The 27,685-nt window shown below is 51.6% G+C and overlaps 1 protein-coding gene across 2 annotated transcripts in view; it reads right to left on the minus strand.

The window, feature by feature from the left end:
* Nucleotides 1-2,238: 2,238 nt before the first annotated feature.
* USP31 (ubiquitin specific peptidase 31) overlaps nt 2,239-27,685 on the minus strand; it is a 28,826-nt gene continuing 3,379 nt past the window's right edge. The window contains exons 2-16 of one of the 2 annotated variants that reach the window (XM_086472984.1): nt 15,978-16,115; nt 15,450-15,538; nt 14,102-14,194; nt 12,793-12,928; nt 12,127-12,271; nt 11,168-11,351; nt 10,313-10,424; nt 9,597-9,691; nt 9,002-9,079; nt 8,369-8,498; nt 6,945-7,064; nt 6,565-6,790; nt 5,550-5,708; nt 4,809-4,961; nt 2,239-3,794 (exon numbers count right to left, since the gene is read on the minus strand). In XM_086472984.1, the coding sequence (XP_086329110.1) occupies nt 2,254-3,794; nt 4,809-4,961; nt 5,550-5,708; nt 6,565-6,790; nt 6,945-7,064; nt 8,369-8,498; nt 9,002-9,079; nt 9,597-9,691; nt 10,313-10,424; nt 11,168-11,351; nt 12,127-12,271; nt 12,793-12,928; nt 14,102-14,194; nt 15,450-15,538; nt 15,978-16,115 (3,399 nt within the window). In that variant the 3' untranslated portion in view covers nt 2,239-2,253. The remainder of the gene's footprint in view (nt 3,795-4,808; nt 4,962-5,549; nt 5,709-6,564; nt 6,791-6,944; nt 7,065-8,368; nt 8,499-9,001; nt 9,080-9,596; nt 9,692-10,312; nt 10,425-11,167; nt 11,352-12,126; nt 12,272-12,792; nt 12,929-14,101; nt 14,195-15,449; nt 15,539-15,977; nt 16,116-27,685) is intronic. The other variant, XM_086472985.1, reaches the window with a different exon arrangement.

A 27,685-nucleotide genomic window follows, 5' to 3' on the forward strand; every position in this document is an offset into this window, starting at 1 on the left:
TTCTTGCTGGAAGAGCTGTTACAAGAGAGGAGCTGACACAGTGCAAGACCTTAATACAGATAAAACCTTAAACAAATACTTCAACATCAACATTTCAGGGAGTAATTTAAGTACTACAACATGAAGCAAGTCTTATCTGCTCTGCTGGATATAGCAAAAAATAATCCAAGAATAATCCAAGTCATACATTTAAGAAGCAAGTAATGCAATCTGCTTCTTGTTGCTGCAATAAATGAGACTGAAACAATACCCGGGAGAAGAAATGCATCGAGATGGTGGTCACGTTCAAGTCTAAAAACAGAGTCCAGGGCACAGAGTCCAGCATATCGTTAAAACATGCAGGCTACCGGCATTGCTTCTGGGTTGCATGACAGTCATTGGGACAGAGGGAGGGTTCTACTGCAGGGGGGGCTCACGGTCACACTGACCAGAGCCCCGTGGACCCCCAGCTCAGCTCCACACACCCGCTGCCTTCTCTCCAAGGTGCCAGCTACCCCCAAGACACTTCTCTCCAAAGCTTGCTGCAGATGAAAAGCACTCGCGGAGCAGCAACGTGCCCAGCAGACCTTGGGGCAAGGCTTCTTGCAGGGTCACCAGCACATCAGCTCAAGAGAGGAGGTGGAACAGAGCAGCTCCGAGTCACTGCTCGTTTGAGGGCTGTCCGCTGCGGTGACAGACGTACAAACACGTCTGACCACGAGCCAAGCCTGGAGAAGCTTTGCCACACAAGACTGCACGACAGGCAGAGACCTCATCCAGCAGACAAGCGTGCCCAGCACACTGCCCAGCTGCTGCACGTCGTGACCTACACAGATTGCTGCTGGACGTAAAGGATATGCACCACATCAATAAAAACTCACGGAAACAAAATAAAAACATTACACCGCATGTATATAAAAGGACTTGAGGAATCCACCTTTTAAGAGGAATCTTAAAGAACTTGAGGAATCTCCCCTGTAAGAAGGGCATGTAAACAAAGACGTCACTAGATGTAGTGTTTCAACCCTGATAAGAGACTGTCGTCCAAACAAGAACGGGGATCGCTTCGCCAAGAGACGCGAGGCAGCCGGCCCCGCCAGGGCAGGCGACCAGCACGCCGAAGGGAGGGACGGAGCAGCGGTCCCGAGGGCGTGAAAGCTGCTCCGTGGTATCTCGGTACAGCCCCCCCGACCCGCACGAAGAGGCTTGTTCAAAGCATGCTCAGAGAAGGCGGAGAAGACAGGACGACACTCGGCTTATCTAAACATTACTCCTATAAATAACGGATGCTATAGTCACACCACTACGATTAAGCATCTGAGCACATTAGGAAATGCTTCTTCTCAGGAGTTTGAGCAGGGGTCCTACCAGCATCACCGCCCTTCAGGTGCGTGAAGACGGCTCTCCTACGGCACTGCAACCACCTCCTGCCTAGCACTTCCACAGGTACGAGCCGGCAACCAGCTGCTGCTTGGTGATTTCTTCTGTTGCTTAGTATAGCGTTTCAGAAGACAGAAAGTAATTAAAAGAGGATAGGGTAGAGGTCACCTTAGGTATGGACAGAGTAAAACTCCTCACAGACATAGCAACAAAAAACCACAGGTTACATTTCATGGAAAAAAACCAAGAACTTTCTGCTGTTGGAATGCAAAAATGAAATCTCTTACACAGACACGCGTACACACAGGTACCTTTCTGTCCATCCACTAATGCTAGTCCCTCCTATACTGGCTGAGTATATACCTGAGAAACAACATTAGTGTTGAAATATTGCCCTTTAGAAAGCTTGAAAAATGGAGGGGAGCAGGGAGAGAGGGTTGAGAGAGAGCATAAAGAAGCGGCAGTCTCTCCTTTCCAGTTTCCTTCGCATCCTCCACAGCTCAGAACAAGGCCATAGACCAGCGTGGCCACAGCCTGCTCAGAACCAGACCAAAGGAATATCAGTTCACAGCTCTACAAAGCACACCAGTGTCAGTACAACCAGGTTTCAGATTCCAGACCTCGAATCTGAAGAAAGTTGTTGCATTTTCTACAAAGAGACGCCTGTACAAGTGCTATGGGACGGCTGCATTCATGTTCAACGACTCCAGCTAGACTACTTGCATCAGTGCTGGCTGCCTGTGGCTATTTGGTTTGATGGCAGAATCAAAAGGCGCTTTAACAACTTGCAGTTAACTTCTCCTCAAAACATACATTAGGCACATGAACAAAAAAACAAGAGCTCAGAATAAATTAGCTTCTCAGCAGAAGAAAAGACACCTGGATTGCAGCATTTCACTGAGGTTCCAGAGAAGGCCATACAGACACCTGCATGCTGGAAGGTAATTTTTTCAGCGGCTTGTCAGCAGACTGCTTGCCACCGGCAGGAGGAGACTGGACTCTGGGATCTGGCTGGGAAGACTTAGACTTGCGACTGGAGAGCAGAGAATGTTTGTTGGGTGTGGCATCTTTTGGGACAAGTTTTTCTTTTGCAGTGACGTTGGCATTGGTTTGAGAGGCTGGTGGGACAACACCTTTCTCTGATTTGTCTTCCAGCACGTTTTTACTGCCTGACTTGGAACTGCCACTCCCTGTCTTTTTTGAGAGCATCGTTGTCTTGCCCAGGTCTGCTGACCTCCGGGTCTCCTTCTGCCTCAAGGCCGATTTAAAGAAAGACAATCCTTTCTCTTCTGACTTGCTGTCCCTCTTCAAACCAGAACGCACACCAACGTTTGGAGACCGCAGGTTGGCCATGGAGGAGCTCCGCACGTGCTTGCTGTCCGCCGCCCTGCTGTCGCTCCTGGAGTGGCTTATCCGCGGGGAGCTCGTTCTTGAGCTGCTGGTAACGCTCGCTTTATCCGACCCCAGGCTCATCTTAGAGCCCTCCCTGCTGAGGCTTCGGTCTGAAGTCCGGCTCTTCCCAGCAGAAGAGCCTTTAGTCAATGAGCCTGATGGGGTTTTCTTGGCAGCTGTGGAGGATGGAGAAGAACCTGACTTCTGCTTCTGTTGAGCCGACGGGACAGCCACCTCAAGGGGCTTCGTGCTATGGTCCTTCCTAGCTTGAGTGGGAGCAGGAGACCCGTGTCGCCCACTGGCCCTAGAGGAGTCCGCCTTACTTCTAGACCGGGAAACTTTCTGGGAACTCTTTAGAGGAGGAGAAGGGTGAGAGACTTTGGTCTCTTGGGTAGATAAGACTGTCCTTCCCTTCCTCAAACTTTTGTCTGGCTCAGAAACTCCCTTGGAGCTGTGAGCCTTCTTAGGGGTGCCATCTGCCTTCTCTGCAGCCAGCCCCGTCCCACTGGGGGCTTTCACCTCCTTGACCGGAGAGCTATCCACAGAATCACTCTGATCAACAAAGGCGATTTGATTGTTGTTGTCAAAAGGGTCCAAAGCAGGGCGATTCCTGTCTGGCTGCACAGAGCTTTTGCCATATCCATCTGAGAGATCCGAGCTCGATGTCCTTACCACAGACTCTTCCCTGAATGCCCCTTCCATGACAGCCAGAGGAGCTCTGCGAGCCGTCCTGTGCTCTCGCCGACTGCCATCACAGGGTTCCAAGTAGCTGCTGGAGAGATTCCTCAGGCTGCCGAAGCAAGAGGTGGAGACTTTATCATCAGCAGCCTCCCCAATCTTCTCCAGGGTGGAAGCAGAAGCATGTACAGGGGAATCTCCAGAGAAGCGCGACGGAGAGTTGGAGCGCAACTGCAGTTTGGCGGAGAGTGACCACGAGGGCCTGACACCGTTTTCACTCACTGCCAGTGGGCTGGTGACAGAAGATCTAGATGACAAGCTCTGACGCTGGACGCTTCTTACAAATGGCCGAGTTGAAAATCCTCCTGCAGAGAAAGCAAGCGACATCCTCAGGACAAAAGCCAAGCCTGCGGTCGGTTTATCCCACCCATCCCCAAGTCAGACAGCCACCTACACCACACTGCATGCCTATCTCTTCATGCCTGCTGCAGGCACAGCATCTTACATGAAAGTTGAGCAAGGAATTCAACAACTGTTGTTTGCTAGTGGTCACCCAGAAGTCATTCTCTGAAGCCTTAACTGAAAATCCAGATTTTCCTCTCATTCTTGAGCAGCAGGAGATCAAACACAAGTTTTGGACCTTGGAAGTCCTTGAAACCAGCAGCAAGTTCACCAACTATGATTATGCTCCCAGAAATACATTTTTCTGTATTAAAGAATATTTCCCATACCATCCTGTAAAAGGCAAAGTAGGATTACTACTCCTTTAGATAAAGCAATGCATTTCTATTTACAAAGACAAAGTACAATAAGCATTTTAGAAATGCAACTACCACGGCTAGATCTGACAGTTCTCACAACACTGCTGCAGGGACCTCTCTGTACCCACTTCAAAACGCTCAGACCGACCCGTAGAGCTCCACATTTTCAGAAGCTGTAAGTCACTACGTAGAGGAGCGGAACACTACGTGTTCAGGAACAGAACAGTTATTTGCACACTCAAGTGAATTTGTCTTCTCACATCCCTGGGAGCAGTCTACAGCACGACAGCAGACAATTAGTACCTATGCTAAGCTGCACTGATATGTCAGCCTCCCTGCTGCAGTGAAACCCAGAAAAATCACAAGCACAAGAAGTTCTTGAGAGGTTTCGTTGACCGTATTTCCTTTCTCTGAAAGGCTCCTTAAAGTCCCTGCCCTGCTCTTCTCCATCCTTTTGTACCAGAACCCATCTGCTCCTGCCGACACAGTGTCTGCCTCCCCAGCTGCTAGAGTAACTGTCCCTTGTAACTACGTATTTTGCAGCTATTTTAGCAGGGCTCTGGTAACAGAAAGACTAGCAGCCCAGTACTCCCCACGCACCGCAGTGTGGATACACACCATCATCTTCACTCCTTTCCCCCGTTAGCTCCACCGATTCCGAGAGCGAAGCCAGAGACGTGCGCCGCGACGATGCCGCCGAAGCGATGCTGGGCTGCTTGCTCCCGGGAAGACGGCTGACCCAGTGCTCACAGAGCGAGGAGCTTGTGGAGCCTGCAAGGGACGAGGCACAGCCATCAGGCAGCAGCACGCAGCTGCGGAACACACGAAACCTTGGGAGGCCACGGAGAGTTGGGTCCGTACTGCACTGGCTTCGAGAGACGCCTGGAGCCGGGCTGCACGGCCACTGCATCCAGACACTGCCAAGAGACTAAGTCTTTACTCTCACAAAATAGAGACCGAACTGCACTTGTCCCAGTATGCTGTGAATCAAAAGAATCAGTGTAACAGCCCGCAGGCAGAGGGCAGCGCTTGAGCTGCCCACAAACGCAGTGCAAATCCGACCCTTTCCAAAGGCGAGTCCCCAGCTGTCATTCAGCTGACACATTCACTGCTGGCTGCCCACCCGAGGGGTGGAGGGGGCTCCCCCATCTCCAGAGCCTCTCTGCCACCAGCAGCCTTTACAGAAGAGACAGCGTTTCCCACGGCCTCAGACACAGCAGCAGACTCGGACGAGCCTCGCTGAGTTCTGGGACAAAGAGCGGGGGCTTAAGCAGAGCTGGGCAGGAAATTCTTCAGAAGGACACACTGTCCATGAAAGACAAACTGCAACCGCTCCTTGAGAACGCCAGCAGGGCTTACCTGCCACAGAGCTGTTAGCAGACCATGATGGGATTGCTGTGCGTCTCTGGTAGAAAAGAATGTAAGCTGTCTGCTTGCAGACTTCGTTTTCAGAAAGCTGCTGAACATCACTGTCATCGAAGCAGTACCACTGGCCATCAACCGAGTTTTTGCAATATGCTGAGAGAAAATACATCACTATTAGACTTTCCTCACTCCTACACTCAGGTTTGCTCTATGACAACTTAAACATGACCTTATCTGCTATGCTGGACTCAGGGGAGAATGGAAGGAACAGATTTATTCATGTAACACATCCTCTTCCAGTCTGACTGGCAAGATGGGGGCCTGAGGCCACCACAATACAATCAACAGCTCGTGTTTCAGGACTTTCTTTGTCCCCCACACCACTGCTCCGAATGAACACCCTTTGGAGTGGCTCCATCCACTTCACTCCTGTTACTCGTGGCAGTCTGCCTCCATCAGCAAGTCTCCTTCCGACCGAGCCCACCAAGGACAACACAGCCCAGACACATACATCAGAGGGCAAAACCAGACACACACATTTTCTGGGTGGCTGTGTGAAGTTATACAGATCCTAAGAAACACCAAGCAACTCTGTCTACCTCTGGCTGCTCTGGGAGCTGCTGGAACAAGTAAAGAGGAGTTCCTAAACTGGCTGTGCACACAGACAATGTGCAAACACTTCCTACGTACAACAGCCTCTTGCAACTACAGCAGTTCTGTGTTGAGTGGCCAGGACCATTTCTGAAATATGAAAGGCGAGTTACATTACTCTGAAGGGGAAATAAAATAGCAGAGAAAGAAATGTACAGCAAGACATTTGGGGTCAACAGGTATTGTTCCATTCCTCAAAGTCACAAAAGTTACCCCTGCGTATTAGGCAGCCAGCCCTCGTTAGCTGGGTTAGGTCCTTTTGTCAAGAAAGATGAAGTAGTTATGGACACTCAATAGAAAAATACAACTATTTTCTTTCTGAAAGGATCCAATATACACAGCATTGCAGGATACTTGCCTGTATAGTGTCCCCCTTGCATGGTGCCGTGATGATTGCAGACAGCATACAGGTCATAGATATAGTCCTCAGGATCCCTCCCGAGGCCATAAGGTCTCCTCCAGGGTGACCAGTGAGATGGCAGACTCCAGCTGCTCTGACTGCGCTTAACAACATGAGGAGTCATGTCCAAGCCGCTGAGGGGGAATTTAACCATGTTCTGAAGTTTCATCCTTCGGTCTCCTTCCTGCGTAAACAGAGAACAGCACCAGCTGCAGCGAGGCCACCGTGCTTGGGGAAAACAAAAACGCACAGGGCTGAGCCACTTCTGAAGAGATGGTCTGGTCAGGTCACGCCCTGGCTGAGCAGCAGCCCTCCAGCGTCACTGCAGACACCCTTACCTGTCTAAACCTTTTGAGATGTATGATGAGAACATCAGGTAAGGTCCAGAGGCTCAGTGTGATGCTCCCCTGCTGCAGCTGCTTGCAGTGTGGGCACCGCCACGCGTCATCCGGGGCAAGCTGCGAGGAAGAGGCATGAGTGGGTGTTAGCATTCACATTCCCAGGCAGCTTTCACTGTTCCTCTGCTGCGCTGGGCCCACTGCAGACACTGACCCTGCACCCCATCTACCCCCAGCGTGCACCAAGCTCGTTGGAAGTGCAGGGTTCTCCATGATGCTTTTCAAAGCAGCGAGAAGCAGAGACACGAGCACCTCACGCAGGAGGCACCTCCACTGTGAGACAGAATTCAGCTGGTGCTGCTGTGCAGAGAAGCTATTCCCACCTTATAAACCCCTCACCCTTTGAAACGGGGGAGAAGAAAAAACAAAGGCAAAAAGCAGGTAGGCCTGGCACCCGCGTAAAAGCATCCTCACAAGAAAACCAGCAGCAAAGAAATAATCAGAACAGGAAGATGACAGGCGTGCTTCAATTTCATCTGACACCTCGCTGCCCTCTTCCTCCTCACGGCCCAACGGCACAGACTTTCAAACCGCAGAGAATTTCATTGTCCACCAAGGAGAACGTGTCTTTTCAAAGACGCAAACATGACATGAGTTTCCCTCCACAGCCCAGTGCTCAGAAAACTCTGAAGCCAGAGAGCTTTAATTTGTCAAACAACTTTTCCCTCACCTCTGAAAGAAGCGACAAGAGAGGCTCCAAAATTATTACAGCCCAATCACAGGTCCGCAGTCCACCTCTAGGACCATCCCTTTTTCCAGCAGGTTAAAGACCTCTGGCAAAGGAATGCAGATGCTTACACGTTCCAGGCAAGGGCCAGATCAGGCCCATCTCTCGCCTGCCCCGTGGCACACCTTCACTCCTGCCACTTCAACGTCCTCCCACCACGAGCAGAGCTGGAGGAGGAGAACGGCCACACCTCTGGAGAACTGAGCTGAGCGGTCCCTGTGCTGCCGTTCGGGGGGGTCCCACTCAGCGGGGGTTGCCTCGAGCCCACCCCAGCCCTGCTCAAGCTTGGAACCACAGAGCTGCTCCAGGACAGCAGTGAATTCCCACCAAGCAGCCACATTGCTCTCGGCCTTTAGAAAGTAGGCCAGCAAAAGACATCGCTACTCCACAGGGAGGAAACGGCAGAAAGAAGAGTAAGTCCTCACATCAACATTTAGGGGGGCAAAACCACCCAAAAGCGGTACCTCCCACAACTTTCTCCTCTGTCAGGACTGGTAACTAGTGCTGCGTTACAGATTTATTCTCCTGTCTCAACAGATCTGTCTCTCCAAAAACAGCTACTCTGCGGAGTACAGGAGTTCATGCAGCACGTGGACCCCAGACTTTTGAGTCCTGGCTGCTGCAGTGCTACCCCTACCTGTTCCTCTTTGGTGTACAGTTGGAAACACTGAGATAAAGTGCAGGTCTGAGGTTGATGATGAAGCTCTCTCTGCTGGCGGACGCTTTCAGAGTCTGGAATATACTCCTCTTCTGTATTCACAAACAAGCTGCATCAGGGGAGACAACACCTTTACCAGCACATCCACCCACTCCCCACACTGCCCAGGAGCCGTTCTGGAGGTAGGATCAGCAGCTCCTTCCTGGCTTTGTCCCATTACAGGTGAGCGAGAGCGGACTGGCAAGAGATCCTGCCAGGGCACCACAACTGAACACAGGGGCTAACGGCTTCAGTGGGCACCTGCTCCGGTTTCTCTCAGGCAGAAAAAGCTACTCACAGCCCACAAACTTTCCCACACGAATACGATTTGTGGGGGAAGGAGCCACAGGCGAGATGCCTACTCCACAGTGCAGAAGCCCAGTTACAGAGAAAAGGATTCCAACTGGGAGCAAGTCAGGGCACTGAGCCCCAGTCTGTCCCTGCGGACAGGGGCCAGGGCACAGGGCGGAGTTTGAGGGGGTCTCGTGTTTGCTGAAGGGTGCACAATTCACACAAGCCGCAAGCATCAGTCTCGAGGTGAACACGCTTTAAGGCTTTCTACTTCATACTTACTAATCTTTCGTTTCTTTGTCCCATTCTACCACTAATTTCACATGAGCAGTTCCCCCCTGTCCACATGACTTCAATGCCCTGGAGAGAGGAGCAGACAGCAGTTAGACCACCTTTCAATCTGAAGCCTCTTTTACCCTTTACATGCATCTAGCTTCTCTCCACTAGCCCTTCATCCTTCCTCCCCTCCCACAGCTCAAGTTTGCAAAGGAGTAAAAGGAATTCATACAGCAAAGAACACGGCAGAGCTGGCAAGCTGCCTTTACCCAAGTACATTAGTTCTGTAAATAAGAGTACTGTAAATAAGAGTACACTGATTTACAGAACTGGCATCAACCAAAATTTCTGAAGAACAACAGTCACTAAAAAAATATTAAATAAGAGGAGTAATACTTTCGTTCTGTTCTCCATTTCTGAGGAGGACAGACTCCAGCTGAGCATCCTCACACAGTTCTTGAGGATGCTCAGTCGTTTCCCTGCTCCTCAGGGAATGTCCATTCCACACATCCACTCTGAGACTGTCCCTTTCTGCACGGCTACACACGGAGGTCCCAGCTGACAAATCTCTCTCCGCTCCCAGGAACAGGGACCTACTCACCTTTCCACTGTTGGATGGCAGAGGGGTCGCTCCTCCTGAGGTAGCAAGTACGTTATGCCCACAACGCTGACCACTCGCAAGCTGAATGGGCAAACCTGCAACCAAGAGCAGAAGCCAACTTGGTGACCCGAACCCAACTCTCCTATGTGCGAACCCGCTCTCAGCGCGGGCAGACACATACTTTATCCTAGAATGTGTGCTTTACATGAGGAAGTAAAAGTGCAAGGTCTCAAACGTGCCTACATCAAGCAGCTAACAGAGGGGTGGAGAACAGCAACTGAGGCTTCATACCCAACAACTCCTCTACAGTGGCCAGAGAAGACCCCCCTCTTCACCCCTCTGCTCTCACAGGGGGCTCTCATCAGAAGCACCCAGCCCCTAAGCAAACCTTCCAGCTTTTCTTTTAGGCAAACACCACCAACCACTGGATTTCCAGTGCAGACAGCAGCACTAATCTCTCACATACTTCTTGGGGACAAGGAAAGAAGCGAAGCACGCGATTTCTTCACCCACCGAGTCTAACCTTACCTGCACCTTTCAGCAAACAGCAGACAAAAGCACCAAAGAGGTGCAATACCAGGCCTGGACATTATTGCACAAAGAAATATTGGGAAGCCATCAGTTCAGCGTGTTTATTGCTCCAAGTAACCGGCTTCCCCTTTAGCTCACACCCCACAGAACTGGAAGACTGAAAACAGACGAACCATTTGCCTCACCTGCAAGCAGGCAGCAGGCCGCAGGAAATACTGCATCTTCTCCAGAATTTCCTTCTGCAGAATATCCCAAGCAATTGTTTTTTCCAAATGCAACACAAAGGGCAAGCCAAACCTACAGGAGGAAGCAGCATTTGAGGGAGCAATTAAAAGATTATTCTGTTCAGCAAGCGGATCCCCAAACTCTGCCACTCTTCTCCTCGCTCAGCACCTACGGAGCTCAGCACGCTTCGGCTGAAACTCCCCAGAAACCAGGCATTGAAAAATTGGTCTCCAGAGGAGAGGTGCTTAACTTTGAGGAAAGGCTGTTCCAGCTGCAGAGGGCCCTTTGTAAGGGGCTGCAGCCCTGCTCTGTGCTCGAGCAGCTCGCTTCAGGCGGCAGAGCTTCGCAATCTGCCTGGGAAAACCTTTTGTGAAAAACTTCAGCAGCCCAAACAGTTCTCAGTCCGCGGTTGGTACAAATGCTTTTGCCATGGTCATTTCTCACCTCACACCCCCCCCCGCCCCCCCATTGTTTGCACTCCAAGATTTCCACACGTCACAAGCTCTGGTCAGACGTGCTTGCTGCTGCCTGAAACCAGACAGCTCTACAGAGGTGGTACGTCCTTCCAACCGGTCTGCATTCACCACCTTCCAGTAACACTGCGCTATTTGAAGTTCACCAAAATTAGGGATACTCTGCTGCATTCGTTCATGTTCAATGATCATGATCATGATCAACGTGTTCTTTAGCCCCTAACGCAAGCTAGGAAGCAAGCTGCCGCTCCTCCACCTTGTGCTTTCACTACACGGTGAGTAAAAGCCAGGTCAACTAAGGAAGCAGCCAGAAGAGTAACTAACTGTGAAGCTGCCAGTCACCTTTTGCTCTGCTGGCCAGTGCACGCTCTGTTACACACCAGCAAGACAATCTTGTCGTTGGCTGCTGGTTTAGTAGAGGACTGTTCCAGTTTTCCAGACTTCACTGTTCCTTGAGAGTAAGATATTGTTCGGGAGTGCTCAGTGCCATATTTCAAGTTATTCAGGTTATTGTTCACATTTATTCCTGAAAAATTAGGAGAAAGGAAACATTTTGTTATGTTATCTGCCTTTAGTGCCCTGATGCCCCCCTCAAGAAACCCTCCTTTGGCTGCAGAGGGGGTCGATACGGAATCAAGACCATTTTTATCACTTGTATGAAGGCTTCAAAGAGCAATTCTTCTCATAGTGACTGTTTCTTTACAGAAAGAATTTGTATGCAGGTGCTCACCTAACTGATCTTTCACAGCAATTTGCACAAGCACTCATAGCTTTGTCTACCAGTAAGAAAAGCTAAAGTGACAGAAACCCTACTTGTCACTTCCAATAATAAAATTGGCCTTTGATGACGCTCCACCTACCCAGGATGCAACTATTCCCTTTCACTGAGAGGGAGATGCAAAGAAGCTGAGGTCTTTGAGCTTTGAAAGTGTTTGTTCATTCCTGAGGTTGTTTATTCATCACTGGCAATCTGATTTTAAATAACACAATTTCAGTGGCTTCACCCAGTCCCTAGCAGGTCTTTAAATCAAGCCTGACAACAGCCTTCACATTAAGCCAGCCTGGTCTGCAGAAGTAGCCCCAGGAAGAGGAAGAAAGGAGTGTACATCGCTTCTTGATAACCTCCCAGCTGACAACACCATCAAGTCTGCTGGAACGAGTCTGGACAAAGTCAGAGTTGAAATCAATACTCCAAAACATCAACTGTTTGTGGGACTTTTATTCTCAAGTACATCCTTTTCCAAAACAAGCCTCCCTCACCTGTCACCTGAGGTGGGCATCAAGCGGAGTTATCAACTCACCTCTCTGGCTGAGTATACCCTCGGGCCGAAAGATCTCTGGGGTCTCAAAGGCAAAAATGCAGTCGCTTTCATGAATGGTGTCCAGGTCATCCGTATCACAGAAGGAACGATGAAACCCATCGTAGTACATCTCCGTCAGCACAATCTGGAGTCAGCAGAGGCAAACAGAACCCATTAAACCACCTGTGCCTGGTCCGGCTGAGCTGCTCCCGTCTCTCAGCTGGGATTCTCCTGCTAAGGGACGGCATCCCTCAAAACACCCTGGCATCGGCCAGGAGCAAGGAACAGGGAAAAGGACTGTGATGAAAGAGAAGCTGGGGAAAAGGTAGCAGATGGAGAGGTTTTGGTGGGATCCAACAGCTTTCCCGAAGCTCTTCCTACAGAGGAACTCCCCACAGGAGCCCGATGGTTCCCTCACTGCCAGCATGCAGGAATCACCATGTGATCAGGCAGAAGGCCTGCACGCTCCACTGATGGTTAACCCAACGTCAGCAGGTTTCAAAAAGCCAATGGACAGGGAAAAGCACGATCCAGATTACCGCTGCCCTGCTTCCCGTTCAATCACAGGCAGCAATTTCAACTCCTGCATACCCAGCACGGGATGAAAGCCTCCGCGCTCCCTCCCGCCGAAGGCAGGGCAGGAGGGTGGCGAGACCAGCCCGTTACCTGCTCCGTGGGAATCTTGGTTTCCGAGGAGACAGCCTCCCGCAGCCTGGCCACCGTTCCAGAGATGGGCACCGCCACCCCGATCCGCATGCAGTGGGAGCACTTCCCCTGGTACACCACGGTGACGTAGAGCGGCCTGCGGAGAGCACGGGGGGCACTGCTGGGGCTGGGCCGAGCACTTCTGGGCAGCGCCCTGAGCAGAGCCAGCCCAGCCCGGGGGCCTCCAGGCCGCCCATAAGCCACAGGGCCCTCGGGGCAGTCCGGAGCCACTGCACACTGGAGGGACACGCGGCTGCAGCCACGCGAGTACGCTGGATTTGCAAAGGCTCCTTTCTTACTGCGTGGACTGGTGGCGCTTGCTCCCACAAGCAGAACGCCTTCTCAAAAAGCCCCACGAAGTTCAAAACAAAACTCGCTCTGACAAGGCAATCGTCATTTCCCAACAAGGATCCTGTCACGCAGCTCCAGGGCGGCCCGAGGCAGCACCTTAAAGCACTCGGCGAGAGCTCTGCTGGCAACAGCCGCCCCGGGTTGCCTCTCGACCCTCAGTCCCGCCTCCGCCGGCAGCCAGAAGCACTGTCTCGGGAAGAGTGGGGCAGCCGGCCTGCCAGGGAAACCTCCCTGGAGAGCCCGCTCAGCCCGCACTCAGGTGTGGAGCAGGGACTTCTGACCCAAAGGTGACACAGTCATATTTACCATGGCCTTTCATTACTTTCTCCCATTGCTTCTTAAACCCCTACCAGTGTTCTGCACCCAAAACACCAGGTGAAGGAGTTGCTTATTTATACAATGGGTAGCTCTGCTGTGCGTCTCTAGCTTCATCCTGAACTTTTTACCCGCATGCCCCCCGCCCTGGAGCTTTTTCCTTTATTGGCAACAACTGTCTTTCAAAAAAAGCAAAACATTTTGCATGAAAGCTTTTAACTTTCTGAAATTGCAGTGATCAGTGAGACTGTCCTAAAGAAAGCAAAAACGAAAAAAGGGTTTCATCCTTTTCCCCTTTTTAAAGTGCTATAAATTAAATCAAAAGCAAAATATTTTGGTTACGTGAATCAAAGATTTTTTTCTCTCAAAAATTAATTCTATAGGAAGTTAAGGGTGGGGGCAGAGGGCCATTCTGAAACAAGTAAAAGGCTCAATTTTCCAATTTACCTGCAAAGCAAAAAATTAAAGCCCCATATGGTCCTATCTATCTTTTTTAAAGACTTAGCAGAGAGATTTTGCTGACACCTCTCTTCCTCCTGTAGCAAATTAAACAATACTACATGCACGGGAGGCAGCCAACGTTACGTGCAAGGCAGTTACATACCGTGTATGAGGCAAAGGAATCGGCAGAGAGATGCAGAGAAAAGGGTCAAAGGTGTTACTCTGCTTCTGGCAATGAGGGCACGTCAGAGAGGACCTAGTACAAATATCAATCATAGGACAGAGTTATTCCTCATTTCATCAGGAATGGATAAATCATTAAATCACAAATGAGTGCCTGTGCAAGTCAACCTGGCTGCCCCTTTCTACTCTTCTTTCTCCATACAAAGCAGCTCTGTGCAGCGGCTGTACAGACATAGCTGCTGTAAATGCTGGGCTCCTGATTGCTACATCCTTTTAAAGTAATTAGTCTCAAAGTTCATTAGAGGGCATGCCAGGAAAAGACTTCACTCCGGTCACTGAATTTGGCTCTTAATAAACATCAGATGGAGTCTCCATCCCTGGAGGTATTTAAAGACATGTAGAAGAGGCGTTCAGTAACATGGTTTCGTGTTGGACGTGGCAGTGTTGGGTTAATGGTTGGACTGGATGATCTTAAAGGTCTTTTCCAACCTAAATGATTCTGTGATTCTACGGCCACTGCAAAATTAATAATTCACCAACAGTAGCTCCAAGATGGAAGGCCTGGAAGGGTTTTGTCTTTGAAGAGAGGTGAAGTGATGGGAATGAGACAGCAACAGCCAGCACTGCAGGTGCACAGATCTCTCACTCAGAAGGGAAGAACTCCAGCCAACACACCTCTCATCCAGAATTAGCCTGCACCTTACACCGGCTTCGTTTTTACACCAGGCTTAAGGTTTGTCCTTTGCAAAGGAAGCCTTGGCAAATATCAGGGAGAAAGCCCAGCAATCACAATTCTTACAGCAGCACAGAGACAAGCCATCGAGGAACATGGGGAATTAGGCTGGTTTCTTGTGTTAGCTCTGAAATTAGAGAGTTCACTTCCCAGGAAGTATGGGAAATTCATGGGAAAGCCCCGAAGGGACAGTGAAAGATTCAGCTCAGAATTCTCAAGTGCCAGGTAAGAGGAACTCTGCAAGATGCCTGGGATCTGTAACTCCCCAGCAGCCTCCAGGCACCTCCAGATCTTGCCACAGGCTCTTGCCTCTGAACAGCCAGGGCTGTCCTGAGTCTCTGCTCCACGAGCACTGCCCTGCTTCCAGGGCAGGTGAAGAAGTGGTACACACCGCACATTTTCACAGAACATAACCAATTTGAAGTAATGAAATTCTCTCTCCGCTCTGGAGTTCAGATTTCATTCAGCAGGAATTCAGAAACAGCTGCTAACACAACGACACCAGTCTCAACTGTACTGGGAGCTAGCGTCAGGGTAGAATTATGCTGGGGTCACCAATACATGCAATAACGCCTCAAAATTCAGACTGTCATACCTGTACTGGGCTTGAAAGAGCTCCTGCACGAAAGTACTACTGATGGGAAAGGCCGGTCCCTCGAGCAGCACATCATCCTCCAGTGGTGGCTGAAAGAAGAATAAACCCTAGAAGCACACCCAGGCGTGGAGGTGCACCACACCAGACGGCTTCAGTACTCCTAGTCAAACGTGTGCCCTCCTTGCCCAAACCCACCAGAAAAACGTCACCAGATTTTTAAATAACAAGCGTGCTCTGCTCACACGGGGGGCTGTGCAGGAACCAGCCCGTTGTCCCCTGCAACACCTCCCAGCTGGCGCAGAGCAGTACGTGACCAGTCACAACGGTTGTACCGGGGAGCACTCGCCAGGGACTAGGGAAATGGCTAGTTACATTCACAGGGCCAGAAACAAACAGTACTTTAACCCAAGCTTGTTCCAGCCCAACTATGGGAGTTGAAAAGCCAACAGGGAGATCTGATTTAAAAAGACAGACTATATGCAAAGTTACAGCTACTCGCCCATGTCAGCTGCCAGCAAAACCCCTCACCTTGAGCGGAGGCACACCGCTGTAATTCACCACGTTGTTCAGATCTTCATGGACTCTGTCCAGAAGCCAGAGCAGGAACTCCTGCGCATCGTGCTGGGCATTCCCCCGGTACTGCATAGCATTCTTGGACACGATGTTCTGCAGAGAGACAGAGAGGGCGTCCAGCGAGAGCACAAGCATCGAGCTCTTCCCGTTGCCAAGCCCTCGCAGTCAGACAGGCAGAGCTGACCACGCACTCAAACCCAGAGCCTGCCGAAAGCTCCGGATGGGGCACTGCCGCCCCACGGCAGCTGGGGACAGGCCAGGACACCCCACCGCACGCGGGACCCACGCATGACCGGAGTTAAGGCAGCAGCTGGTGCCCTGCTGGCCAGAGCAACTGCCGCTGGCTCTCCGGACAGACCGGCAGGTTACGGCAGTGGTTATGGAGGAACTGCATCGTGGTTCAAACAGAAACTTAAAGTTTAAACTTGGGGCTCAATTCCAATGAGATGAGCACCAAAACGACCGGTCTACAGCTCTTTCATGCAAGTCAAGAGCGAGGCAAGCTCCCTGCAGCACACCGACAAGGGCCGGCAGTACTCGCCGTGCTGACAGAGCCGAGGCTGTTCGTAATCACACCTATCCACCTACCCCATGTCTGAAACTGTTCCACTCCTAAAATCTCTATTTGCTCAAGCTGATGCAAAACAACTAAGAGTCTCCTAATGCCCATCACCTGTCTAGCGCATTCCTGCTTCGGCAAGGTTTTTCCCAAAAACTAGACGCAGATGCTCAATACTAATATAGGCACACAGTTCCAGGAATCAGCCGAGATCAGTGCATCAAAACTGCGGATGCTTCTACGAGCTGATCATCCCAATAACATACAGGTAGAGCGGACTTACCCACAACAGACACCCTCTTAAGCACATCGGCAGTACAGTTGCCGTGTCATTTCCTCCACGAGGTGTCAAGTGTCCACTTTGCACAACTTCCTCACCCTAAATACCACCTTCTATTGCCACGACCCAAAACAGAAAGCTTGCTTAGGACGGGCGACCGAGCAGGAGGAAAAGCACAGTTTGCCCCGGCACCGCACACAGCCACGAACGACTGTCCCGGCCCGGCAGGCGCAGCTTCCCCTCCAGCTGGAGCGAGCACAAGGAACCCAAGGCCAGAGCAGTGCGGGACGGGTGCTGCTGGACCGGCCAACTCCAAACCAAGGAGGACTCGGCCAGCCACAGGTGCCATACGCTCAACAGGCACTGCTTCGGATCGTGCCGAGAGCCTGGGGAACACACCTGACTGACTCCTGAACGACCAGAAAAGCCGTCTCAGAAGGACACCAGCACACCCAAGGGGTTTGTTCAAATCTGTTGTTCTTCTGGACACAGACAGGAAGGGCTCGAAGCTCGCCAACAACCAAAATCTGTGCTTCGCAGATCTATCCTTGCCCTGCAGCTCTTTCACAACGTTGAAGCTTGCACTGAGCCCTCCAGCCAGGCCACACGCGTCCCTTCCTCAGGGCAACATCTCCTCCCCCTCGAAAAGCCAACGGGAGCCTACAGTAGGATTCGGAAGGGCATTTTGCTCACCAGTAACCAACATCAGGAAACACTTTCTCTGCTCCAGCTCCCTGACCTCGTCTTTACCTCCACAACACCACCCGAATGGCCGGCCAGCACTCGCTGCTGTGTACCAGGGGACATGGCACGGGCTTTGGAGGACAGCAGCCAGGCACCAGCTTCTGCGTTCAGCACCCCCAGCATGAATATTCCCTGGAGTAACGTGGAGCAGCGTGCTGTGGTGGGCTGACCCCAGCAGCTGAGCCAGGGCTCCTTCCCAAGCAGCAGACGCCGTCACTGCCATAGAAAAGCCAGCACGTTCTGCTTCTCCAAGGAGGCACCAGGCTGCGGCCAGCAGAGCCACACCACTCCTCCTACTGCTCAGGGACAGGCAGGACATTCACCTAACCCTTGGTCACGGGTCAGCCAGCCCCACGCTCCCACTCCACCCATTTTAACCGCAAAGTCCCTACCAGGCTTTTCTCTGTAAGAAAGAGGCTCACAGCAGAGCTCACGTCGGCCGCAGAGCAATTCCCCCACCTTCCTGCGCTGCGCACCACCGGGAAAAGCAATCCTGTTTGGGATGTGCCACGTTAGCACCCACACCTGCCCGTACACCCGCGGAGAGACAGAAAGAGCTTATGCAGGACTCAAACTTGTTTGAGGAGGGTCCTCAAAAAGGGGCAGTGGCACCAGGAGACCGGAGTGTACCGGCAGGGCAAGAACCCCCTGGGAAGGCTGCAGCAGACCAGCCGCCCCCAGGAGCCCCGAGGGGGACGAGGCAAGCTGCACACATGCACGGTACCGAGCTCCTCCATTTCTCTAATCAGACTTTGCAACAGATTTGAGAAATGAGGTTGGGCTGCTCGCTTTATCCCTCCAGAAAATGGGGTCACCAGAAGGGGGTGGGGGTGGTGATGAAAAAGACAGGAAAGGGCTGATAAACATATATTCTCTATCCTCTATAATCTGTCCACCTGCCTCAAGGCAGCAAAATAAGGGAAAACAGAAATAATCTGCTCTCATTACATATGTGCAAGCCCTTCTGACAACAGATTTACTGCCTTGCCTGCACAGCGACCAGCACCCTCCCACACAAAACGTGTAACCACAGTTTTAAACAAGTTCACAGCAAATGCTCACCTCTGCACCACACAGGCACGAGCCCAGCACACCCCTGCTTGGCGCTCAGCATAACATGAGCTCAGGCTGCAAGCCAATTTATTGGGGAGAAAAATCTGAAGTAGTCTGTAGGGACTCAAAGATTAAAGAGGACCAAACAACCTTCTCTGCTCCTCGCTCTCATTACGCAAAATAAGATCCATCACCAGGAAAAAAAATGACAAAACATGATCTAAAAAAATTATCTTAAGCCTCCTCAGCTATCAGTCTGATACCTCTTGCCTTCCTTCAAGCAGAAAGCCTAGTGAACTATTTGTGTGGCGCCCATTTATGAAATTTAACACTAACCCATGAAAATACAGTGAACGTACTTGCAGATCCTGGCCCGACACTTAAACACGCGACGTTCACCCAGGACAAGGCATCAGGACAAGATGGTAACGACCCAGGGAAACCTAGTTAGCTGTGCCAGAAACCCACCGCCCCCGAGTCCTGCCTAAAGACAGAGCCGTGTCGCTCCACTGGCTGACAGACAAGCCTCGGGCACAGGCGCTCTCACAACCCATCCCTCCTCCGCATCGCTGAACATCCCTCCCCTGAGCGCTGCAGCACAGGGTCCCGCTCCCACCAACACCATTACCATTCCTGGTCTTACACGGCTCCCAGGTGATTCACAGAACACCAGTTCCTGGATCAGAGCACCTCACATCCGTTTGTTCTCCAGAAAGCTCGGGCTGATCCATCTTAGGGCACTCACAGGGCAGCTCCTCGCTGCTGGGTACCAGCGGGGCCCAGCAGCAGGTCTCAAGGAGCATGGATCCGCAGACCCAGGCCCTGCCTCGAGCAGGGGCCTTGGAGCTGGTCACCATCCGGCCCCATGACACCGTGACTTCAGTCCGTGGTCCCAGCTAACAGCTAGCCCTTGCTGATGGGATTTAGTGGGTCATCTAGAATCAGGAAAAAATTAATATTCCAAAATATTCAAAACATGTGTAGCAAGGACAGAAGGACGATACTCACAGCTGCTGTGTTTAGCTGAACGCACCCAGACAATGGTGTAGGGAAGAATTGAAGACATCCATGTAGAGACTTCCTTTGCAAACATTGTCTTTGTTCAAAAAAATTACACGGAAAACTAAATTTAGCCCTTAAATTACTGTGTCAAGTTCCAAACTGAAAATCGATCACTGACATGTGAAGCGGAGATTTTAGTCCAGTCTTAAGTGGTTATCTCACTACACCTTTTCTCTAGAACTGCTACCTGTGCCTCCACAGCAACACATTTGCCGTTTAATGGCCTTATTCTTCCCTCCCATTCCCTCCTGCACCCAGCTCGGCACGCCAAGGTGGTAATGCCCATACCACCACTGAGGGAGGAGGGCCCCCGAGGCAGCATAGGTCACAGCAAGACCAACCTCATTCTTCTCCGCAGTGAGTTGACCGAAGAGGGCCAAGAGAAAAGAGAGGTGCTGAAACACACCCCCGCCACAGCAGCACACGGTCTTCCCTGCACTGAGATATAAAAAGGCACAACATCATCAGGCCAGCATTAACGCTCCCCAGTCGGCACGCTAAGAGCTGGCTGCCTTATCTGGTCGAGTTTGTTTTAGTGAAGTCAGCCAACGGGTGCTACCACCGCACTTTAAGTCCTAGTCCAGACAGAGTTGAAGATAAAAGGGTCTGCAGTATCTCTAGGCAGAAGTGAATCTGGTATTTCAAGTAAAAAAGGGAGTGTGGGGGGATTCTGTATGGAAACAGACCTAAGCGAGGACTTCAGAAATCCAGGCTAGTACTTCTTATCGCCTCTCTCGCAGTGTCACCAGCACATCACTCCAGTCTAGGCCCTCGCTGGCTTTTACGGACGTGTGGTCCTGGTGATGTGCCATCCTACAGCAAGCCACACAAGCCCCTAACAGCCCACAGCAGAGCGAACCCCAGGGATTCACAACCACCACATGCCTTGGGCTGTATCTGTGTCATTCCCCGTCTCAGAAGCATTTCCATGATAACTGTTCTGGTTTCCTCGACACTCTTACAGCCTGAGTGGACCAAGGATAAAGAGCTGCCTGTGGAGACAGATCACAAGACGCTGGAAGCGATTCAGGAAGCACTACAAAATATCAGATGCAATTCCCTCACAAGAGGCTCCGCTACAAAAACACTCCAGCAATCGCAGCGTGTTCCCAGCGCTACTCACGCTTCCTGCCATCGCTGCTCAAGAGGGTTTGTCGGTACTTAAACCTCTGCATCTGCTGCTCTGTGAAGAGCCATGTGCCTCCCTCCCAGCACACCGCGAGGTGCTGGGGCAGCAGAGCAACCCCAGACGGGCAAGGTGTAAAGGAGGAGCCAACAGACATGCAGTGCGGAGCAGTCAGAGCTGAGGAACACACACCCAAGCAAGAGACAGAGGTGCTGATTCAAACAATTTAACACTTTCAGATAAATACCAGGAGCTCCTCAAGTGCAGCCTCAGCTCTAGGACAGCCTGGCCATCGAACATGGCCCCTCCTGCTTCTCTGCCCCAAAGCCAGCCCTCTCGCTCAGGCTGGGGGCTGTATGAACAAGCGGTGGGGACCCTACAGCCCTGTGCAACCAAAGGGGAACTGACACCTCTTGGACAGCCAGACCAGCAATTCCTGAGCACCTCCAGTGACATCTGACAAGCCAGAAGATAGAGCGAGCAAGTATCTCGCCACTAAGCATCACCCATCCCGAACTGCTCCGCAGGTATTTTCTGAGACTCCCCTTCCAGCTCCTGTGCTGCAAAGCTGCCACCCGGGGCAGCGGCTCTCCGGCCCGTGACAGGGATGTGTTCTGGCCTCCTCCTGGCACCGGGTGAAGGTGGTTCAACCCGGCCGGTAACGGCGCGGTCCAGGGGACCTCCACACAGCTCAGGCAGTGACCTCGGTTTAGGCAAGGCCACAAGGGCAACGCCCCCTCCCCAAGACCCCTCTCAGCCACCCAGGCTGCAGAAAGATCACTGTACACAAAGACAGGTATAAGCCAAAACATAACCCCAAGCTTTCTCTTTCGCTCGTCGAGTCAGAGAAGACAACACCTCCTTTTGCTGGTCCTGCTTACACCGAACGTGCTGCAGTAAAGCAACTGCAACTGGCTGCAGGTACAGAGTTAAGAAGCAATTGGTTTAAAAAACACAGAAAAGCACATTAAACCCACCACATTTACCAACCCCCCATTGCATTTAATCCTCTGTCCCTAATCTGGCTTTGTTGCAAGTATAGGTGGTGCATCTGAACAGCCTCCATCCATCACCAGAGGGTATTGAGAACGGGTCAGGAGCAATTTTGGCATTTCAGATGCGAGACATCAGGAGTGGGTACAGACTCTGAAGCTCCCTCCCAACACCCTCCCACAACGGTACAGCCGTGCCCCTCCAGGCCCTTCCTCAGCCCAGCCCCTAAGAGCTCGGCAGGAGAAGGAACAGATCTTCCCTTCCCCCAGCACGCAGGCACCCTGAATGGAAGTGGCACCATCAGAAGAGATAAGAGGGGGAAAATCATAATTTCATATCCATCGCATACACTTATCTAACACCCTAATGCAGGGCCCTATAACCAAGCAAGTCCCTGTCCATCTATAAAGCAGATTTACAGCAAAGACGCATTATCATTTTTATCGGCCCACTGAAAGCTTAATAATCATTCATCTATCGCTCTAAATAGATGCAATAAATAAATCCAAACATAGCTGAACTAGTGGCCTCTCTTTTGCTGCTGTATTGTTCCAGATCACAAAGACAACTAAAGGAAAAATGTCAGTCTGCTATTTTCCAGTGTGCCTCTGGTAGGAAGCAGCTGTGGAAAGGTTTTTGTACACGAACGGATGAAGCCAGCTCGTCAGAGCCCTGACACAATGACACACGTGAGCAGGAAAGAAAGGCTATTCTTTATCTTTCACTGAACATCACCAAGTTACGCTCAACCAGATTTTTTTTTTCCTTTTTTAAACCCACAGACATAGTTCTATGTTTGGGCAACTTCTACAGCAGGTATCTCACAACGAGAGTTTAACCAGATGACTCCCTCCACTCACACAGAAATAGCAATTTCCCCTCTCTGAAGTGAGCTGTTCTTCTCTGGGGAAAGCAATACCTGGGGAGCAGTGCGGTTCAGCCCTTCTGTTCTTCCCCAGGCCTGGGGACAAAGCCAAGGCCAGCAGTGACCCTTCACCCAGCCGAAACTGCCAGCAGGGACCATGACACTCCTCCCTGGCCAGGGCCCTGCCGCTGGCTGCCGCCAACAGACCTGCACAGCTTCCACACTTGGGACACGTGGGCTCACACAACAGAAAAAAAGAAAACCAGGGAGACTCGGCACAAGGAGCCTCCCTGCTCTACAGAGGCTCGAGCAATGCCGGCTGCCTCCCCGCAGCAGCGCCGGCACAGCGGCACACCCGGCAGCCCACCCTGGCTGCCAGGAGCCGGGATTCGGTGGCAGAAAGCTCCCGCAGCATCGCCCTGCATGCGTAGAGCCCAGCGCTGCTGCAGAGGCACGGCTGGGCTCGTGGCCCCCCGAGCTCAGCACTGGCCTCGGGGTTCACCCACCTGCCTCCCACGTGGCACTGAGGATGAGGCGCTGGTCAAGCCCAGGACAGAAGAGATCTCTGCTGGCTGAGCTTTACCACAGCTCACCAAACAGGGGGAAAAGGGCGTTTTGAAGACAGCAGGTCTCTTGAAGCAGCCACGACAGGACAAAATGCTCCTTCTTTGCCCCGTGGGGCATCCCAGAGGTGCGGGGGCTCTGGAGGCAGGACCCCATGGGAGAGCACGGTGGCTCCATGGGCACCCAGCCATCACCAGGGCCAGCACAGAACACTCCCCTTGCCTGCCTCAGAGGGAAGTAAGCACAGCCATTTATTACCGCACTGCCAAAAGTAATAACAGGAGGAGCCTGGCAGAGCACGGCACGCCAGGACCAGAGCGGGTTCTCCGCTGCATTTAACAAGCCCGGACAAGAAGCATCACCCCACCGGCCCCTGCCTGACATCCTGCGGTAGCAGCTACTCTCACCCTCACAGGCTGAAGCCTTAGTTAATCCTGATTAACGACCTTTCTTCAACACATAAGGAGAGAGTGAAGTTTGTCAAGATGACTCCTTCCAGGGCGGCTGGGCGCACACGCGGTGCTCCCTCCTCCACGCAGGCACCGGTGGGCAGAGTCGCCGGCAGCTCCCCAGCGCTGCGGAGCACAGCAGGAGCGGGCAGAGGGCTCGCAGCCGGGGCCAGCACCCCTCACCTGCTTCTCCCACGTGGGAAAGGAACGCAGACACGAAGGTGGGTTGTTGGGTGCTGCACTCCCAAACAGGCGTGCAGCCACGCCTGCCGGAGGGCACTGCCAGGAACCGGTGCTGACTGCTGGGAGAATTCATCCTTACAAACAGCAGAAAGCCGATTTTGTTCTACAAAAAGACTTTGTTCTCTTACTACACTAGCAGAGAGATAGCAGGGATTCAAAAGAGCAAGGGATTAAGGAGCAGGGGAATGCCACACGTGTGAAGCAGTTGAGTAAAGGAGAGTCAAGAAATGCTGGTGCTGTGGACAGACTCAAGCTCGCGCTCCAGCTGCATGCCCGTGCCTCTCCCGCCCTCTCCAGGTTTTGCCTCAGGTACCAAGTGAGAGCACGGGCCCCTGAAATGGGGATCTGATCACTACTGCTCAGAGAAACGTCCCCGGACACTTCAAGGATGCTGCAAAACCAACGTTACCTTCACTGGCACAATCACATGCAGAAGAGCTCATTAAAGCGGCGCTTTGCAGCAGTCCCGCGTTCAGATGGAAGCACAAAAGGGGTTTACTCGCGACCAAGCGTGGCCGTTGACAAACGCCAGGGTGCAAAGCGGGGCAGGGAGCAATGCACAGGTCCAGCTGAGCTCCTAAGGACACGCGTTCCCTCACCCCTTCCCAAGTCGCCAGACACAACGCGGCTTCCGCACTTTCACCGTGCGCACTCCTGCGGAGGCAGTGTGGCAACAAGGACCCCGGGGCTCAGAAGACAGAGAACGTGTTCTGGCAGCGATTGCAATCACCCTGACAGCCCCAGAGAGGGTCCATCCAGCCCTCAGCCCCCAGGGCCACCTCGCAGTGGGGCTGCAGAGCTGCTCTACGCTGAGATCTCTTCCCCCGCCTCCCGCTCGCCCTTCCCTCTGCTCATCTCCAGCACTTCTGGAGAGGAGCAGCCCCACCACTTCTGCTTCCCCTCCAGCAGAACCCCCTCAGCAAACCAGCGTCCAGCCTCCGGACCCTGCAGCTCGGCTCTCTGCTGCCCGGGCACTTCAGAGTCCAAAGCATAACGCAGAAATCCCCAGAAAAGTCTTTGGAGCTGACAGGTAAATCAAACCGCTGCTTTAAGGCAACCAGGATCTTGCTGCAGCAAACTCTTCTCAGGGGGTTTATATGAGAGGGGGGTGGGGGAAGAAGTATAGAAATTGTAAGGAAATACACACAAAGAAAAAGGTAAAATGAAACAAAACCAACCAAAACCACCCTCACACAATAATGGACTTGCATCTTATTGATCATTAACATTAAAAAAGAAAAGTCTAACGTGGAAGGACTGCCAAAAGACCTTTGTGATCCCAGTGAAGAGAAACATGTTCCCACGATGTCAAGAAATGTCACAATAATAATGCAGAAAATTCATAACTTGCTTTTTGTTTCAAGTAAAGTGTGTCAATTCCAAATCCCAGAGCAGCTCTAGGACAAGTCCCGCAATGTCACCACTGGGAGCACCTGGACTGAACGGGAACAGGCACTTCAAGACCCCACGTTACCTGGCCCCACTCACAGCCTTCTCAGATGAACACAGGAACCAAATCACCAGGAACCAAGAGACAAGGGGCCAGGAGGGAATGGTGAAGGGTCTTGCATTTCTTCTTTCATGTCTGATTCTTCCAGCTCTTCCTGTAAAGGGCAGATGGTCTGCTCCCCACAGAAATACTTTAGGAATAAGCAGTTGACACTGTAAAGAATAAAATAACTGATCACTGTGCTAAGCAGAGAGCCAGATAATTAAAGCCAATCCAGGGGATCCCATTTCACACATAACTGGCCCCATTAGCAAAGCACAAGGGCTCTAACGAGCAGAAGAGCCCACGGCTAACAGCTCCGGGTGCACGACTGGAGGCTTCCAATGCCCAAACTGCACCAAGCAGCCCCACGCTGTGGACGGCTGTCATTTAATCTACAACAGGAGGCAAAGATGCTGAGCACATCAATACTTCACAGAGGCTCCTTCATAACTCAGAAGAGTTATTGATTAATTCACAAAGAAGTGACCCACACAGGTGACAGACTGCTTGTCCCAAGCACAGTATTTACACCAAGTGCATTTCCAAAACACGAGCACCTTGAAACTGTAAGAGTTACCTACAGCTACTACAAAATTTTACACTAAACACAGGCTTAAAAATAAATAAATAAAAATGAAAGCAGCACTATTAACCTGGCACAACAATCCCTGCTCTACTAACGGGGATTCATTCAACTCTGACAATCCAACTCAATCAAGTTGTTATGATTCTGCTGTATTTGCTGTACACCTGCAGGTCATAAAAATAAGGCAGTCTTCATCCTGTGGGACAAAAAGACCGCAATCAACAGTTCTGGCATACAAAGGGGCTTGTTAAACATCGACACGCTTCAGTGTGCAACTGGCTTAGCTACGAAGAAAGCCTCAAAAGAGAAAACAGCCTCATCATCATCACCCACAGAAGACCAGAAGTCCAAAAAAGGCAAAGATAGAGGCTTTGGATAAGCACATACAATTTTTCAAGCCCAATTAGTTTAAATAAAAATCCTTCTCGCTTAAGACCCCCATCATCACCTCTGATTGTCACAGACCAGTTCCCCATCACAAAGGGCGCTCTGTCCTCTTATCTAACACTCCCAGGAACTTTGCAGACAGAACGGGACAGCTCCCTGGAAAAAAACAAGCCCAAAGCACAGCTACACTTACACAATAGATGTTTGTCACCATTGTCACACCATCACAAAGGGGAAAGAGGAAGCACAAGCTGCAATATTGGCCCTTGTTGTGAAAGCAGCAGCTTTGTTCAGGCAGGAAAATAAAAGCCACCGAGCAATCGGAAGAAAAGGATTGTTAAAACAAACTGCAAATGAGCACAGGACCAATGGGCAAGTCCCCCAAAGCAGGGACAAAAAAACATCCATCACCTCCACCACGCACTGTCTCGCTGGGGAGGGCGGCCCGAGCTCCCCTCTGCTCCCAGCGCCAGGGCTGCCACCCGAGGAACCAAACCCTTCTGCTTCCATGTCCCAGTCTCCTCCTTCCCTGACTCTCTCCTACTGCACAGCCTTCTACACCGCCTGCTCCCCAGCCGCTTCCGACGTTCCTCCAGCTCTCGTGAAGACCTGCTGCCCCGCACCCTTCGCCTCCCGCACCCGCAGCGGCATCGCACGCACCCGTGGCAGGGACAGCGGGACACACACACCGCTTCCCCGGCACCTCCACCTCCACCACAGAGAGCAAGCGCTCCCGCAGTCTTCCTTGGCGCCCTTTCCACAGCAGATCCTTGCCCCGAGGGCAAGCCGTTGCAAGCACTTTAGACAGTGCTCTGCACGGAGCTGTGCTGCAGACCGGGAGGAAAAAATTATTTTAAAAAATTTCTTGTGGCAGCAAGAAATGTCAGGTTTAAAATGCAAAAACTGGCAGAGATCCTTGTGTTTCCCATGGATCCGACCAGAGAGGATGTGCTGGCCGGGCGAACACTTCACCTCCCCTCACCGTGCATTAGCTCTCTCTCTCGGCCCTACCATTACAAGATAAACCATTTTATACAAACCACTTGTTTTAATCACGTCTTTCTCATTTTCAGCAGCAGGACTACAGGATCCATGAACCTGTAGGATGGGTTATTTCTCGAAGACCAACCTAAAAAGGTAGAAAATACTACCAAGAAAAAACAGCTAAGGGTAAAGAGCATCTGAAAACTTGCCCCCTCAAAGGCCTCTGTCCACAAGGACTCAGGAGACACTCTCTTAGAAAAGTTTCCTCTCCCCCAA

This window comes from Leptosomus discolor, chromosome 14 (assembly GCF_034619465.1).
Source record: "Leptosomus discolor isolate bLepDis1 chromosome 14, bLepDis1.hap2, whole genome shotgun sequence".
Classification (NCBI taxonomy): Eukaryota; Metazoa; Chordata; class Aves; order Leptosomiformes; family Leptosomidae; genus Leptosomus; species Leptosomus discolor.